Source organism: Sinocyclocheilus anshuiensis, unplaced genomic scaffold (assembly GCF_001515605.1).
Source record: "Sinocyclocheilus anshuiensis isolate Anshui unplaced genomic scaffold, SAMN03320099.WGS_v1.1 scaffold842, whole genome shotgun sequence".
In the NCBI taxonomy this organism is placed as follows: Eukaryota; Metazoa; Chordata; class Actinopteri; order Cypriniformes; family Cyprinidae; genus Sinocyclocheilus; species Sinocyclocheilus anshuiensis.
The window spans coordinates 129,544-146,709 of record NW_015536509.1 but is presented as its reverse complement, the minus strand read 5'-3'; the positions used below and the strand labels follow the sequence as shown (position 1 = coordinate 146,709).

The following is a 17,166-nucleotide window of genomic DNA, read 5'->3' as shown; positions in this document are numbered from 1 at the left end:
TTCCTGCTGTATTACCTCAGTCTTTATGAGTCAGCCACAAGATCACAATAAGATAAAGGAACATTTTTTACATTTGCACTTGAGCAAGGTTTATTAAAGAGAGAAGGTCACCTGTTTCTGTTCCTCGCCCAGACCGTCCCACATGGAGGCCACTATTTACATTTGCACATGAGCAAGATTTATTAAAGAGAGAAGGTCACCTGTTTCTGTTCCTCGCCCAGACCGTCCCACATGGAGGCCACTATTTACATTTGCACATGAGCAAGATTTATTAAAGAGAGAAGGTCACCTGTTTCTGTTCCTCGCCCAGACCGTCCCACATGGAGGCCACTATTTTGGAAACCTCCCCAAATGTGGCATTAGGATTTTGGCCTTTTATAGCTGCCTGTGTGTCTCTGAAGAACAGGGCGTAGGCTGACACTGGCTTCTGAGGCTCATTGGGGTCTTTCTTCTTCTTCTTCTTGGGGGTTTTGGGCTTCTTGGCCATGTCTGTGGCTGCTCTCTTCTCTGCCCCATTCACCTGAAAAATGAGGAGTAAACAATAGATATCCAATGAGATTAAGCCATAATAACAGCTTTATGAATGAATCAACTTCCTAAAGCTAGTTAGTGAACCATGTCTCCAAAGCCTGGAGCTGTTTTTTAAATTTTAATGACTATCGTGCATTATTCGTATATACCGGGTTCCCACGCATTTTCACCCATAATTTTCCATGACGTTTGCAGTTGTTTGTGGTCACTGGATAACTATTTATGTAAAGCCTGCAGTGGCAAAGAACAATTTCTAGACAATGAAATATTACTTTTAATATGCAGCATCTATAGGGCGTTGTGATTATGACATAATCGCCTGTTTACGGTTGCTGATCTGTTCACTTTAAAAGATATGCCTAACCAAATAAGGGAATTTGAAGTGCATGTAGAAATACTATAAAATGCATATTTTACTAGTAATTTTTGCATTAAAAATGACAAATAAAATATTTTATTATAGATATATTGAAACTATTATATACGCCATTCTAATAGTTTAAATACATCTAAATATTAAATATTTATTAGAAAGCTTTAAACTAAATCACAAAATGTTCAGTGTGAAAATGTATTTCTTAAGGTGTATGTATGTTAAGTTTACACTTTAACACTGTGACTGTTAAATGATCTAAACAGACAATTAATTTAATTACTTTTATGATTAAAATTAGTCACCAGCCTAAAGCTTCATAATCATAACAATCCTAACTATAAACATTTCCATGACATTTTAATTTAAGTGACTGAAATATCAGAATGTGTCACTTCATATAAACACAAGTAGCTCGTAATTGTGTAGTTTGGATGTTTTAATGCTGAGCCGTGTCTTCTATGTTAGGAAACAAGACACAAAAATATCTTAGCGGAGCACATAAACGACCAAACTTTCCAGAGGATCAGTACTGATGTGAGTTTTGGAGAAAATATGTGGTATTTTGGCTGTGAAGCACAGACTTGAGGCAGATCAGCGTCTTAGCAAATCTACGTTTAAGGAAACATGGCAGAACAACTTGCTGAAAGGTCAGCAGTGACTCATTCCTTTTAATACACTCTATTTTGCCACAGTGCATAAAATAGTCTATGTGACCGTGTGTGTGTATATGTGTGTGAGGATGTGTGTGTGTGAGGAAGATAAGCTTTTATATTCATGAGATCATAGAATGGGTAACACACTCTCTCTCTCACCTTGGCAGCATCATCTGCATCGTCCTCATGCACGGAGCTGGAGGGGGAGGGTGTGGCTGACTTGCTCTCTGGTGGAGATGGGGATCCATGGGTGCCATTGTTGTTATTCAGACCCAGCTGAGTATTGAGTTGTGATTGGTTGATAGTGGTCAGATGACCTTGAGGAACCATGCCAGGTTGGACCCTGGCTCTGAGCGTGTCCACCTGAGGATGGCCGCCGTAACGTGAGTCTGAGTTGACCATTTGCTGCATCTGGAATATTAAAATAAAACTTCATTTAAAACAAAAATACCTAGATTTCCAAATAAATCTTTGAAATAAACTGAACCTCAAGCCATTTTGTTGGTTGCAAGGTGAAAGTCTGTCGGTTGAATTAAAGTTTGTAGCATAATGTTGTAGCAAAATCAACTTGACTACTGTTTTCTTAAATATATATTCTTAATTTCTTATATATATATATATATATATATATACACTTCAAAAGCACTTACATTAATTTTTCTGTTAAAACTGAATAGTTTGAGCTGTAAAGTTGTTTAAATCATAATTATCATTTTAAGGATTTAGGATTTATGAAATTACATAGCCATGGTGATGAAGTTGTAAAATGATAAAATTGTGATTTCTTCACATTAAGATCATGCTGTTTATTCCTTGTGCCTATACTATTGAAACATTGAGTATTTTAACATATACGAATTGGCCCCATTCACTTCCATTGTAAGTGACTCACTGTAATCCTTTTTTAAATGTTTTTTAAGAATATAACAAATGTATTTATTTATTTGTTTATTTTTGGTAATCAACATTATGTCGCAAAAGTTGTTGATTAAGCTTAACTTGTACTGAACCTGAAATATTATTTTACAAAGTAAAAAGTTCTATTCTTATTAAAACTAACCTCGGCTAAACAGAACTGTTACAATAGAAATCCCTTAAAGGTCTACCTATGCATACAAGCATAATCCAAGTGTTAACTAGCACTAATGTCTCCATCCATACCTTATGACTGGTTTGGATTTTCACCATCCTGCTGCAGTGAATGCTAGTCTGTAGCAGAGTGTAGAAACATTGCTTTTGTACACTGTATCTGGGGGATAAATCACTTCCGACAAGAACAAGCCCTGTAGCTGTAGTCCCGTCACCTGATACTGTCTGAAGCAACAGGTGACCTGAAATGTACCCCACGCCCACCATTGTATGCAACACAATGCCCCCGACAGGTGGAGCTTTGGGGTTCGAAGCCACGGGCATTTCTCTGAAGGACAGGTGACTATATGTCTCCCTCCCCGCATGAACACTTCAGACACACTGGACCCTCATAACTCAAAACATTCTGAAATTGCTTTCTAACATCTCTTATTTTGAAGAGAGCCTGTGAGAGCACTGAATAATGCAAAGATTTAACATATTTCATACTGTCAGACATTGACAGTCACACAGGGACATGTAGTGTCTAATATTTAAAAATGCATTACATGTTGTACCATCCACACAATATGTTATGCATTTTTGAGTGATGCTTAAGTCACTGCCATGATACTAGGGTGTTGTGGATGGTTGCCAGGGCTTTTTTACATTTATTAATTTTTTAACTAAATTTTTAAATTTCAATTAAGTGATACTGTATATATTTTTACTTATACGGTTTAATTTGAAAAATGCTTAAATTTTTAGCCAACAATAAGACTTTCATATGTTTAACTTGATTAATTAGTTAAATACATGAAAGCGTTTTTTTATGTCATGTCATGGAGCATCAGAAAAACTATTCATTTCCGAGAATTCAGCATGTATCTGAAAGCAGTTGATTGGATGTAAAGGACTAAAGACGTGACAACATTACACAGCAATAGCGAGGAAATTCTCCAATCCGTGCAGTTTTAGCGGTTAACTGACTAATCATAAACTGACACTGGTGAAAATGTCAAGTTCTCATGAAATGGCTGGAAAAAAAAAAGATTGCAGTGGAAAACTGTTCAACTTTTCAGGGGGTTTAACCATTACAATGTTAATGGACAGGAGGAAGTTTCATTTTTCAGTGAAATGCGTTCACCATCACACACACCTCATTAATACGCTCGGTGTTTTCTGTATTATACCCCTTCCCACTCGATTTCTTTTGAAACATCTGTATTTTCTTGAGGGGGACTTTTTCTGTTATTTAACCAGACATTACCCACCTTGTGTGGGTAATAAGACAATGTGGTCAGTTTTGAGTAGAAAACACATTTCAACTTAAAACCACGCATGCTGATAAAGGTCACCTTTCTATTTCTTGGTAAAACAAAACTTAGAGGCAGGACAAGCTTTCTGGCAGTAACTAAGAGTGCAGTCAAAGACAAATTGTTTAATCATGCTGCAATAACAAGCAAATTTCCTAACGAGTAAAACTTTACGGCAAGAGGATCAACATGGCTGCTGAAAAAAACTCAAATCACGTTTGTCAGAGTGAGGTTGTGATGGTATTTATTATCTGAGCTCACCATTAATCTCCACTACACAGAGGACAAAGACTTGCCAGGGATGAATAGAGGTCACGTGACAAGGTCACAGACAAAAGCCCTAAAGGTTGCCTGTTCTGCACATTTTAAGTTTTAAATAACAAATGGCTGCCTGGGCTGCCTGTTTTTTCATCAGATCCACTGACCCGTGTTGCAAAGGAGGTCATATTCATTTGATATCAATTTCCTTTAAATCACAGGGCAAATTGTAATCACATGTACAGTAGCAGACTATTTGCATGCTTATCTTCCTATAGTGCCTATAGTGCGCAACAGAGACGTATGAAAGTGACGAGAGAACCCCAGCTTTCCATGGAGTCCAATGACATTTTAAAGGGAGGAAAATAATGTCTACTTTACTCCGGCTGTCACTTCAGGGGCACTTTCATGTCCTTCTGTTTCCATTAAAAAGGTATAAATAGCTTAAGTGCTGGACTAGACCAGAGCCAATTGTTTGCTCAGGGTAATAAAACCACAGCCCAATGATAAGGACTTTTTTTTTCAGGCAGAGTAATGAAGGGTGTATTTCATGTCCTTGTGTTACTGTAGATCTTTATAAGCTAAAAGACACACTGGCTTTTTGTTTACCCTTTTGATCATTAGAATGAATTTGAAATATATTCTGGCATAAACTTAGCTATTAATTTCTTTCCTCTCGAGTTAATCCGCTTTAAAATCGCTGTTATTATTATTATTTTTTGGGTAATAATAGCTTGTCACAGTCTACACGAAAGAAAACACCCAATATTTATGACATGCAGGAGTACGTAGGTAATTTAGAGTATAAAAGCTTAAAGCCGTATTACACCATCTGTCATTTGGACATGCCAGAGTTTAATTGCTCTTGCTTGAATTTTACACGACCGCACGCAAATACCTGTCTCTTATTAAACTTCACTGTAAATGATCTATGCGAAAGCAGCCTAACAGAAGTGGCTTGTCACACTGCACTTTCAAGGTCTCAAATGTGCCTGTTTTGCAGTGCGCAGCAAAGTGCTGCAAACTGTATTCTTTGCTGCAAATTTACAATAAATGGAGATTCATATCCATTACTGCTCCTTTTTTTTATTTAGGCCACTGCTGGATGAGGATTTAGTGGCTTTTGCGCTGATGATGGACGATCTCTCAGCTCTTTACCACTCACGCCCTCCCTATCTCCTCTGCTGTCAGCTCTGTTTAGATTTGCACATTTTACACACATCAACTTGTGCTTATTTAAGCAGACATGTGGCTTTCTGGAAAGCAAACCTTACCTGAGCGTTTCCAATAAATTCGTTGCGTTTTTTGCGAATCACAGAGCTCATCAGAACGGCCCGATGAGATCTCATCTCTCACAATGTTTAAAAAGAAGCCTTCCCCGTTTCTCAGAACTAGGGGATCCATTTAGCCATTCCGCGGCATTTACTTTCATTCTTTTTAATGGAACGAGCAGGGACGGTGAAACCTTAAGAGATAATTTTTCTTTTAATCTAATACTTTTTAAGGTGAAGCACATTTCACTCGACTATCTCTGCTGGCTAAACAATGCAAACTCTGAGACCTATAAAATGAATGCAAAATGTAAGAGGCACATAAATGCACTCTCTGTTCCACCAGAGAAAGCAGCTCCAACAGGCTAATGCTGAGAGAAAATGAATTCCATCAGCTAGCTCTTTCATTCTCCACTGCAGCTACAAGCTCTCTGTCCCGTTGCCTGGCAACCATAATTCATAGCCGCTCTAAATGGATGTTCTCCAAGCACTGAGAACATTAAGGTGAAAAGAACAAATGCCTTTGTGAATCTCAATATCTTTCAGTGTGCATGTCACTCTGTCTGTGTGTGCGTGTTTTTTTTAGCCACCCATGTGTATGTTATTCTTTAATAATCTTTTTGATGCAAGTTTAAGAGGGGCACTACGAAGGTGCATTTTCACAAAAGAGCAACAAAGGATTCGAAAATATTGTTTTTACCATTATTTCTCTTACGGCTGTCGTCATTTCGCCTTCATGCGCCCATTTCTGATAAAAGATAAATCATTTGTGCTAATATAATCAAACGAAGGCCAAGATTTAAAAAAGCAAAATAAGCAGGGTTTATCACACACAAAAATAACGCTCAATATTTAGGTTTGGCCCCAAACATGGAGTTTATGGAAAACAATAGGTGAGAGATGAAGGGGAGAAGTTTCAGTATGACTCAAGCATCAGATTAGCAGCACATCTCGCATTCATCTTCAACCACAGTTAGTCACAGCTCACCAGCACTTCATGTGTGTCATAATTACATTGAGGTTTCTTGCACTTAACCAAAATTTAAGGTTTGGGTTTCATTTCTCCAGAAGTAGCAGCGATTTGTAGATACTTGTGATCAATATTAACATTTTATAAAGATAAGAGAGGGATAAAGTAATAAGTTAAAGTAATAAGTAAAAAGTTAGCAAACCAAATAAAACATTTTGATGTTGTATATATACACATACATCACACACAACATTTTGTAACTATATATACTGTATAATATGTGTGTGTATATATGTAATATAATATAATATTTTACATATTATAATAATTCAATATTATATTGTAACATTTATTTTAATTTATTTCTTAACCATATTATTCTGATTTTTTTATTTTTTTAAGATTCAATTGTAACATTTATTTTTAGTTTGCCTTAACCTTATTCTTCTGATTCAAAAGTTTTTAAAATGTATCTACATTTTCTGAATGTATTATACAACTATCTAGCACAGCTACATGGCAAGCAGAATGCATTAGGAGGAGTGCCTTGATGCTAAATTATATTTAATTAACTTAATCCAATGGGGAATTTGGCATTGTTTCACTGTGTGTTAAATCACATTAGCTCTCATTTGCTGGGTGCTATCTCAATCATTCTATATGCCGCTCCAACCTCTTATAATATCTGTTGAGGTGTTTCATTTGTGTCAATTAAATCATTGTTTGGGCATTGAAACGACTTTGGTGTTGCGTAATGCATTAGTGACATCTCAAAGGAGAGCATGTACATATTACAATTAAGTTTCCTCAACACAGAAAGAAACTGTGTTTTGGGAAATTTTTCATACTAGGTTATATGGAAGCACATTTCCACCTCAGGGTAAAAATAAAAATAACATAAGTTAACTGTAATTTTTTTTCTCTCACTTGTGACTCTCACAAATTGCAACTTTGTTTCTTGTAATTTTATCTTTATAAATTACAACGTGATTTATCTCAAAATCTCAAAATGTGACTTCATATCTCTCAACTGCATCTATATATTTCATAAATGCTGCTTTATATCTCACAGTGTCACTTTATAACTCATAATGTGACTATATGTCTCAGTGTGATTTTAACTCACGCAATTGTAACTTTATTTCTCATAATTGTGACTTTATATCTCACAATGCGACTACTACTTATTTGAAACTTTATCCCATAATTAGTTGGATTATCAGCCTCAGATCTTAAGTCAGAGAGCGCCAGTACTCACCACTGAGAGGGAGTTGGTGAGCAGGCCACCATCTTGACCCAACATGTTGGGGACCGACATGCCCGGCAGGTCCATTCCTTGCAGGTGAAAGTGGTGCAGTCCATTCTGGGAGACAGGAGGGCACAGGTGATGGTACGTTCCGGACTCAGACTCGGGCAAGTGTGCCAGCATGTGTTCGGGGAGGGTGGGGGGTGTGATGGGCGGGATGTTATAGTCTTCGTCCCCAAGACTGGGCACTGGGTAGGACTGCTGGGATGATCAGAGTCACAGTAGACAGAGGTTACGTGACCCTTCAGAACACTGATTGGCTGATTACATAAGGTGGCTGCATGACAAAACCATCTTTTTCAAAAGATGATTCATTTATGACTGACTAGTCATTAGTGATGATGAATACGGTGCATTTTTCTCATCTATTATCATTAATTCAGAGGTAAATACAATAGAATCTAATAAAATGATATCACATTGAAAATCTCACAACAACAACAACAAAAAGCACATTTCAACTTTTCAATGGGAAAGCGAGTGAATGCAATGAGCATTCTTGTCAGAGACTCTCCAAAGGCAAAGGCTTTCCAAACATTTAGATTGAAATACTGCACAATGGGGGGTGAACCGTAGGCTAGAACAAGGACAGACTGTCCATTTGATACTTATAAATAAGAGAATGAAATGGGTTACAGCACGAACAGAAAAATCTTGTTGAAAACCAACATTCTTTGATGTTCTATAGTCTGCCACTGAAGCGATCCAGCAACAGCAATGATTCATGCTGTATCACTAACAGAAAAAAGACTAATCACAACTATATACGCAGCAAATGAAATGCTGAATAAAGTACATCAAAGTGCGCTGCACATTACAGTGATTCATTCCTGCTATTCGAGCCTTTGAGGAAGTAAAATTATATGCAAATGGTCAATCAGTCTCATTAGACTATAACAAAAGGCTGCTTTTATGAGGCTGAACAGTCACTTGCGCTTGGCTGTGAAGTTTGCTTTGGCTGCCTCCTCCAGCCCCTGTCAGTGTAGACTGTGATGAAAAAGATGTAAAGCAGATAAGGAGATGAAAGGCTGTACAAATCCAAGCAAAATCATAAATTATTCTGTAAACACTCTCTCTTGGAGTAAAATACTGTAGAAAAATATATACAGCTATCAGAAGGCAGAGAGTTTGTTATCTGTACCGTGCCGAACGCATCACGAAATGCTAACCACAAATATGCCTCAGCCTCTGATTCGACTCGAACGATCCCTCTCTTTTTTTACCTTCTAAGGGGCTCCTCTTTTCTGCTGCTTTATTATCTCTAATACATAGCTTTTATTTGCAGCAAACTAAATGAACCTGTCAGACAGCCAACTACAGGCAATTAGGTATGAAATTGGTTCCAAATTCAAACTCAACTCAAATAACAGTCCAACTGTTACTTTTAAGGATTGCAATAATCGTTTTAATGAGCTTCCTACTTCTGCCTCTAAAAGCCAATGTATCATGCTCATTTGCATATTTGATTGTGTTGTGCCTCACAGATGTCTGCGTTTGTTTGCAGGAAATATGCTGCCATAATTCATACAGTAAGGCCCTTAGAGGAATGATTTTACTGCCAAATAAAATAAAATTAAATAAATAAATAAAACAAGACGACTGTTTGCAGTGGCTTACATTGCTGTTGATACATGCGAGTAATGTACTTATTCATGTAATTATTGTCGAAAGAAGAGGAAGAAAAGGAAATTATTATATTCAGGTGAAAATTAGACAAATAAATAAGAGCAGGAACGGATGGCCGTTTTGAGGTGCAATTATGTTTGTGTTCTATCGGTTATATACGTGATGTTTCTTAGTCTCCTGTCTTTCTTTTTTTACACTTTCCTTTTTTGTGACACTGAGATGCGTAAACAGGCAGCCAAGAAAGAGAACACAGGAAATAAATAACCCTGTGCTGTGGTGTGTGGCTCTGAAAAAAAAAAAGTGAAATGCACAAAAATTAACAGCATTGCAAACATTTCCTACATCTGTGTGAAAAAGATGACTTTAGATGAGGCCGTGGATGCAAACCTATCAAAACATGGTGTCATCTGACGCAGATCTACTTATTTAACTAGAAACTGCAAAAATGTTCCAGCTAATCTGAATAAATAAATTTTCTAAAGGGATATGTGCTATGAGTCAGTTCATTTTTCCAATTCCAGCCTCTAAAATTACACATATAAAAAAAAAAGAAAAAAGAAATGTTTAAACATGTTTCATTTTTCTATCTGGAGTCATGTCGTTGGTAATTGAAATATTTTTGTATCATCTTATGAAACTGAATAAAACCTCCAGGGTCAGAAAGTTCTGATCTGAATCACATAATATGAATTGAAGTAAATTAACTTTTTATATAGAATAAGGGCTGTGGGAAATTACCCACACAATATCTGTACATTCAGTTAAATGTTTACTATTCATAATCCAGTTACATTCAGATCGCTATGTATCATTTTAACATAATTTAGTTGTGCGGTTTTCCTCTAAAAGACTTGCTTTTCATTTAGCAATAAACGAAACATTGAAGAAAAACTACAATTTCTGTGTAAATCAGGACTTTGGATGACACATAGTTTCCCAACAACCCTCGTTCTCATTGCATGCAAACCAGGGCCGTTTCTAGACATTTGGAGGCCCTAGGCAAAATTCATGTTGGAGGCCCCCCACCCCCAATAAAAAGCACTTGAAACAAATATGATTCCTAGCCTTTTTATTTATACAACATTTCATTTTAAATTGTGTATATTTTTACTTATACAGCACCGGTCAAAAGTTTGGACACATTACTATTTTTAATGTTTTTGTAAGAAGTCTCTTATGCTCGTCAAGCCTGCATTTATTTGTTTTTCTATTTGACTACACTTTAATGCAAAGCTGAATTTTAATCAGGCATTACTCCAGTCTTATGAGTCATATGATCCTTCAGAAATTATTCTAATATGCTGATTTATTATCAATATTAGAAACTTTGCTGCCTGTCTTGACTGGTGGACTAGCGTTTAGAGGATGTTATGGTTATGGAGGACCCGCCTCAAAGCCCGAGGCCCTAGGCAATTGCCTGCTCTGCCTATAGGTAGCGCCGACCCTGAATGCAAAGTAGGGGAAGGAAAAAAAACGACAAGTTTTGAGATCCACAACGTGCGAAGTCCTTGCTTATTTCGTGTGACATAATTTCGACTGGACAACAAATCTCTCAGGGAGGTGATTGCCTGTCAAATAGCACAAGGGTAATGGGACTTGTGGGAGATGAATGGCAAATGAGCAGGAGAGTCATTTAAATCTACTATCAATTACTGATGATGGTCATGATGGCTGTATGGAATCATTGTCTATGGGCGACTTCACAGTCAGCAGTCAATCAAAGCTTCACAGCGGAGGGGGAGAGAGGAATAAACTGGAGGAATAGTCATGTATCTGATGTGGTTTACACCGACAATAAGGAAAAAATGAGAGCGAGAGAGTGTGGAAAGATATGAGGAGAGCTCTTGTGTTTTTAACATAGTGTATTGAGTGAGTGGCAGAAATGCTTCACCAGCAGAAATTACGCATTTAATTACTGCAGCCTCACAATGGAGATTGTTAGCCTTCCATCTTGACAGGCGTAAATCAGCTCGTCATTATGAAAGAAGTGCACACGTACTGAGATACGAGGGGGATGAGAAAACATGCATTTTGAGATAAGAGATACGCCCCATCATTATGCCACAAAATGCATTAAAACTAATTTGAGAGATGCATTCTGATCGAAATGCAATTTAGACGGATGAGTGAGACTCAGGCTAGTTGTCACATGGGGAAGCTGTATCTCAGTAACTATAAGGTTTTAAATCAAATGTGTTTTTATCTCTAGCTGTGGTTTTGTGTGTTGGTTTCAAACACCTAGTCGAAATCTCTCCAATATTCGATAATAATTTTTTTATAACGGTAGTAATAAAATACATTTATAAACAAGATAAATGATAAAGAAAATCAAATATTTCTACATATAGAAAAATAAATGTCTTTTTATAATAATCCATTTTTAATTATTACTATTATTAATAATACATTTGTTGTGAATTTTATATTCTAAAATGGCATTCTGGCAAGTCACATGCATTTTAAATAAATGCAATTTTTTTTACAATTATATTACAATTACAACTGCTGATTCACTGCATTGTTTTGTGTTTCATATTTTGCTGAAAGCCTATAATTGACGGTGAAATGGCATTTTCATTGTGACAATTTACCCTTATAGAGTGTGACAATATTCAGTATTGGGGCAAAAATGTCAATGAGCGTTAAACAAGCTGTGTCTTTTTTCTTAGTCATTAGCAGTGCAACTCTTCAAAAGGTTTTTTTTTCTAGGCAACACTTTAAGGTATTTGCCTTTGCAGAAATTGACTTTCAGAAATAAACCTACTCTATTTAAATGATCACTCCAGGATTGGCTGTGGATCATTACCCAGAGCTCCATGCAGCACGAGGAGTGCTCCAACATGTTGTCATGCCCTTCCACCAATTAAATTGCCAGAGAACAGCAAAAGGAAGCGTAAACAATGGTAACCTGTGCCTGCAGATGAGGCGACTTTTTCATAACATAATTTTGAATAATGAAGATGTCAGGTTAAATGCTACAGTAGTTAAACTTAATAAGGTGCCCTTTTTTTCAAAAGGCTTTTCATTTGCCATCTAGGCTGGGATTGTGTGAGAGAGGCAACAAATGCAATGCAGCCTGTAATGAATACCTCTGGGATCCAGGGGCAGTGATCATTTGAATGCAACATTCTTTGGCTGGGCCCCCAAAACAACCTCAGACCCGCTGAGCTGCTGATTACTGTTGAGAGCTTCTGGATAAATGCAGAAGGGCTTGTCTGTCTTGTGCTAGCATCAAGGTCAAGCATTCTGGAGGAGGTTTTTATTTTGTCTAATGGAGGGGACATGAGGGCGTGTGAAGCCTCATCTGACCCGAACCGCAGCATCACACCCGGCGCGTCTTATAAACCGAACGGGATCAAAGCATACTGGTGCGGTCCATGAACGACCACTCCCTGTCCGGCATGCTGCTTCCATGCCTTTGAGCAGCTTAAGGCTCATGCATGCATGAATATGCAATTCATGATTATCTGAATAATGCATATTATGAGAAAAACAATGCTAGAAATAGTATTTAAGATCTGATTCTGTTAAAGTATTCTATAAATATGTTGTGTATGAACATGGGTTTGGCTCAAGAGAAAAAAAAATTCTATATCTGAATTACACTAAAAAAAACACATGTAAGAACGGGCCTCTTCATTCCCAGGAGAGAGCACAAGGTTAGTTTATGCATGTTTAAAATGCACAGCTTTCTCCTGGTCCCACAAGAGCTCTGCAACATCTGGGGGGAGGGGGGTGGTGGATAGATAAGAGCACCTCTATATAAACCCACACAGAAATCTGACAACCCTCCTCATCAGAGACTATATACATGTCAAACCATCACGGTAGGCAAATACATTCTGTGCAAGAAACAAACAAATAACATATCGTATCTGTGCTGCTCTTATAGTTAAGTATAGTATTAATATCAAATACTCTTCCTGAATGCTGCTTTGCATCTTCTATAACACAGATCAGACCATTTCAACCGACCGAATGTGATGTTACACATCAGTCTAATCAGGTTTATACAAAAACCAACAGTTGTTAGGCAAACATTGCTTGCTCTGTGAGTCAAAGTGGGCACTTTCACAAGTAGTGTCTTTGAGCGTAGTCCAGAAATATGAGAAGTGTGTATATTTTTAGTGTTCGGCTGTAGTCGGCTTTATCTAGCATCGCTGGCTCACACTACTTCATCTTGCTGCTGCATTAAAATAAATAAACGTTGATACAGAGCGCTTGTGGGCTGACATGCGCTCAGCACTCCAGCCATTTTGGGTTAATAAATGCGGCTTTTATTTAATGGCCAAGAAACACATGGTTTGGGTTGGAAGAAGGGGGAATGAGAGGAGATGCTAAGATAGGAGAGAAGCTGTGTGCAGACAGACAGTGCTGAGGTGCAGTCTGGCTGATGAATGCTCTGTGTATTTTAACATCTCATTGATTCAGTCTTTTTTGTAGGCTGTTATTATTGTTATGTCTTTCAGAGAGCAACGGATCTCCATGTCCAGAGATGTTCAGATGGATAACAGTATCACATTTTGTCACTTCAAGCAGCTATGAGGCTTTCAAAAGTGTTGTGAGTCAGTGGGAATGTTTTGATGGAAAAACGTCAGGCAGATTTCACCCAAGAGATTAATAGCAGTTTTTAAATGTCATTTTAACACATGCCCGTTTCCTTTATAAAAAGTCCCTCTCATCATCAGCTCAGTAAATTTCCCTTACATTCAAATCATTTCTGTCAATTCTGTCTACTAAACCGAGAGTAAAGATGTAAACACAATCAAACCATTGTCAAGCATTCTGACAAGATTTAACTATATACTGAAGGCAGATTTTAATAGAAAATGTTAACTGTGTTCTTAGACCAAGGGTATTTTTCATAAATGACATGTTGGGGCAAGTTGTCACATAATTGAAATGATTTTAAAAGATGATTATTATTATTATCATTATTGCTACTAGTATTCCTTTTAGTTTTATGCCTAATAACATCTGGCAAAGGGACTACCAATGAAACTGGGGTACATTTACATTCATGAATGTTGATTAATGTACACCATACCCTTCTGAAATAAATAAATAAATATAAAGCCATTCACAATTTTTTTTTTTTTCCGTTTTATATTTCTGAATGTTAACTTTTACATTTTTGCTGTTTCATTCATTGTTTTTCATATATATATATATATATATATATATATACACACACACATATTGTTTCTGTTTTGATGACCACTTACCCCATGTTTTGTGACAACATTCCCCACTATGGCACAATGAACTATATCTTTTTTTCTGGGCAACATCAAACTGTTACTTTTTTATTATTATTTATTTATGTATTTATTTGTTTTTTGTAACTGAGACTTCGAGGTATGTGTCAATAAAAAAACTGGCTTATTAATGATAACTAGTTCCTCATAGCCTAATATTTATATTTTGTTTTTCAGGTATATCAAGGGCCAGAATGGTGTTTCACCTCATTTGAAGGACAAGAAAAAAGGGTAACACTTTAGTATAGGGACCTATTCTCACTATTAACTAGTTGCTTATTAGCATGCCTATTATTAACATATTGGCTGTTTATTAGTACTTATAATAATCAGCCATTATTATAACATCAGCCGCCTTCGTCCATTTCTCACACCAAATTCCACAGCTATTCTTGTACATGCTCTAGTTACCTCGCGCATTGATTATTGTAACTCTCTTCTCTTTGGGCTACCTTACAAACTCCTTCACAAACTTCAATTGGTCCAGAATTCAGCTGCCCGTATAATTACTAGAACCTCCTCCATCGAGCATATCACTCCAGTTCTCTACCATCTTCACTGGCTTCCTGTTAAATATCGAGTAGAGTATAAGATCCTACTTCTCACTTTTAAAGCTCTTCATCATTTTGCACCACAATATCTCTTCTGATTTGCTTCATATTTACATCCCGAAGCGTACTCTCAGATCTTCTTCATCTGTTTCCCTTGTTGTACCTTATGTTCGTTTAGCCACTATGGGGTCTTTAGTTGTGCTGCTCCTAATCTCTGGAATTCTCTTCCACAATCTATACGAGAAAGTGACTGTCTGACTCCTTTTAAATCATGTCTTAAAACTTACTTGTTTAAATTAGCTTTCTCTGATCAATTTGAAATTATTTAATGTCAGTAGTTGTTGTTTGTTGCATTGTTGTCTTGATTTTATGATTATCACTCAACTGTACGGTGTCCTTGAGTGCTCTGAAAGGCGCCTTTAAATAAAATGTATTATTATTATTTATTATTATTATAAAGCACATATTCTGCATGACCATATTCTATATCTCTAATCCTACCCAATACCCTAAACTTAACAACTACCTTACTAACTATTAATAAGCAGCAAATTAGGAGTTTATTGAGGCAAAAGTTGTAGTTAATGGTTTGTTAATAGCGGGAATTGGATCTTAAAATAAAGTGTGACTGAAAAAAGTTAAGCAGTTTATTTGTCTATCCATTCAATTTTGCATGTTTGATCCAGTCTATTTTTTGTCATTCAAGATCATTACAAGATCTTACGGTCCCCACACCTCCAAAATCCCAATTTAAAAAATACTGTCCATGATGTTTTGCTCTTTCAACTGCATCCATCTGAAGAGCCACCTTTAGTTACAGTATCTCTGCACATAAATTACATCTGTAACGGTACACCCAACATCACTGATCTCACCAATCACTCTGAGGACCGGCTATGAAAGTAACAGTGCTGTTCATACAAGTGCACTGACCACGGCAGACTTTAGATCTTTAAAATCAACCTAAAAACTTTCAGATCAAACCAAATGTACTTTTCTAATTATTCATATAATAGCCATGATCCTCACACTTGGCCTTGGCCGCTTTCCAGGTTGCCTTTGGTTTGTATTATAGAGCAGATTAAAAGACACAGTTGCAGTACATGTTTTGCCTTTAGCGCTGGAGCTGCGGAGGCTTTTCAGCTTCAGTTGTAGCTTCCTGAGTGTGAAGTTTAAAATAGGCACAGGGGTACACTTCTCTCTAATTTGGTTAATGTGTGTTTAAAGGCAGGAGAAAGCTTTGTGGCTACGTACCACACACTGAGGTCAAGGTGAATTCAACTGTTGTTGCCAATAAAAGTAATTACCTGTTCCCAACAGAGGGAAAGAGAGAAGTCTGTCTTGAGAAAGAAAGAGAGAGAGAGAGAGAGATGCAAGGATGTACGAAAACAGCAGAAAATAGAGACTGCAGCTCATAAGCAAGAAGAAGTTTTAACATTCAAAGGGAAACATAAAAGTAGTGCTAGACTCAAAGCAGCTCTAAGATTACAGCAATCCTATTCATACATGTGTACAATGGGCATACAGTACAAATAACCCTTTTCACAGACTTTGATGCATTTTTTTCTTTTCACTAGCTGGTTAGCTATTTTTCTTTCTCTCTCTTAATGTACATAGTTTAATGTATATTCATATAAGTGCCCTTTGTTGTATTACCTTGGAATTAATAAAAAATCTAGCTAAGTAGCCAGTACTGCAAAGGAGTTTAGGGGGTCGCTACACAACATTCTCTAAATTAGCATTAGCGACCAAGATTACTGACAACATTTAAATTGTAAAATAGATGGGTATATTCTAGCTAGCTAGTGTGTTTCATATTCATGTTGTGTAAGAAATGTTGTTATGCTAATATGTGACCTTGGACCACAAAACCAGTCGTAAGTCACTGGGGTATATTTGTAGCAACAGTCAAAAATACATTGTATGGGTCAAAATTATCGATTTTTCTTTTATGCCAAAAATCATTAGGATATTAAGTAAAG

At 36.8% G+C, this 17,166-nt stretch overlaps 1 protein-coding gene across 3 annotated transcripts in view; it reads right to left on the bottom strand.

The window, feature by feature from the left end:
* The window catches only part of LOC107691413 (thymocyte selection-associated high mobility group box protein TOX), a 61,748-nt gene that overhangs the window by 8,252 nt on the left and 36,330 nt on the right, over positions 1-17,166 (bottom strand). The window contains exons 4-7 of one of the 3 annotated variants that reach the window (XM_016489993.1): positions 7,702-7,950; positions 6,174-6,221; positions 1,720-1,971; positions 290-520 (exon numbers count right to left, since the gene is read on the bottom strand). In XM_016489993.1, coding sequence (XP_016345479.1) covers positions 290-520; positions 1,720-1,971; positions 6,174-6,221; positions 7,702-7,950 — 780 coding nt within the window. The remainder of the gene's footprint in view (positions 1-289; positions 521-1,719; positions 1,972-6,173; positions 6,222-7,701; positions 7,951-17,166) is intronic. The other 2 variants (XM_016490004.1, XM_016490011.1) reach the window with 2 other exon arrangements.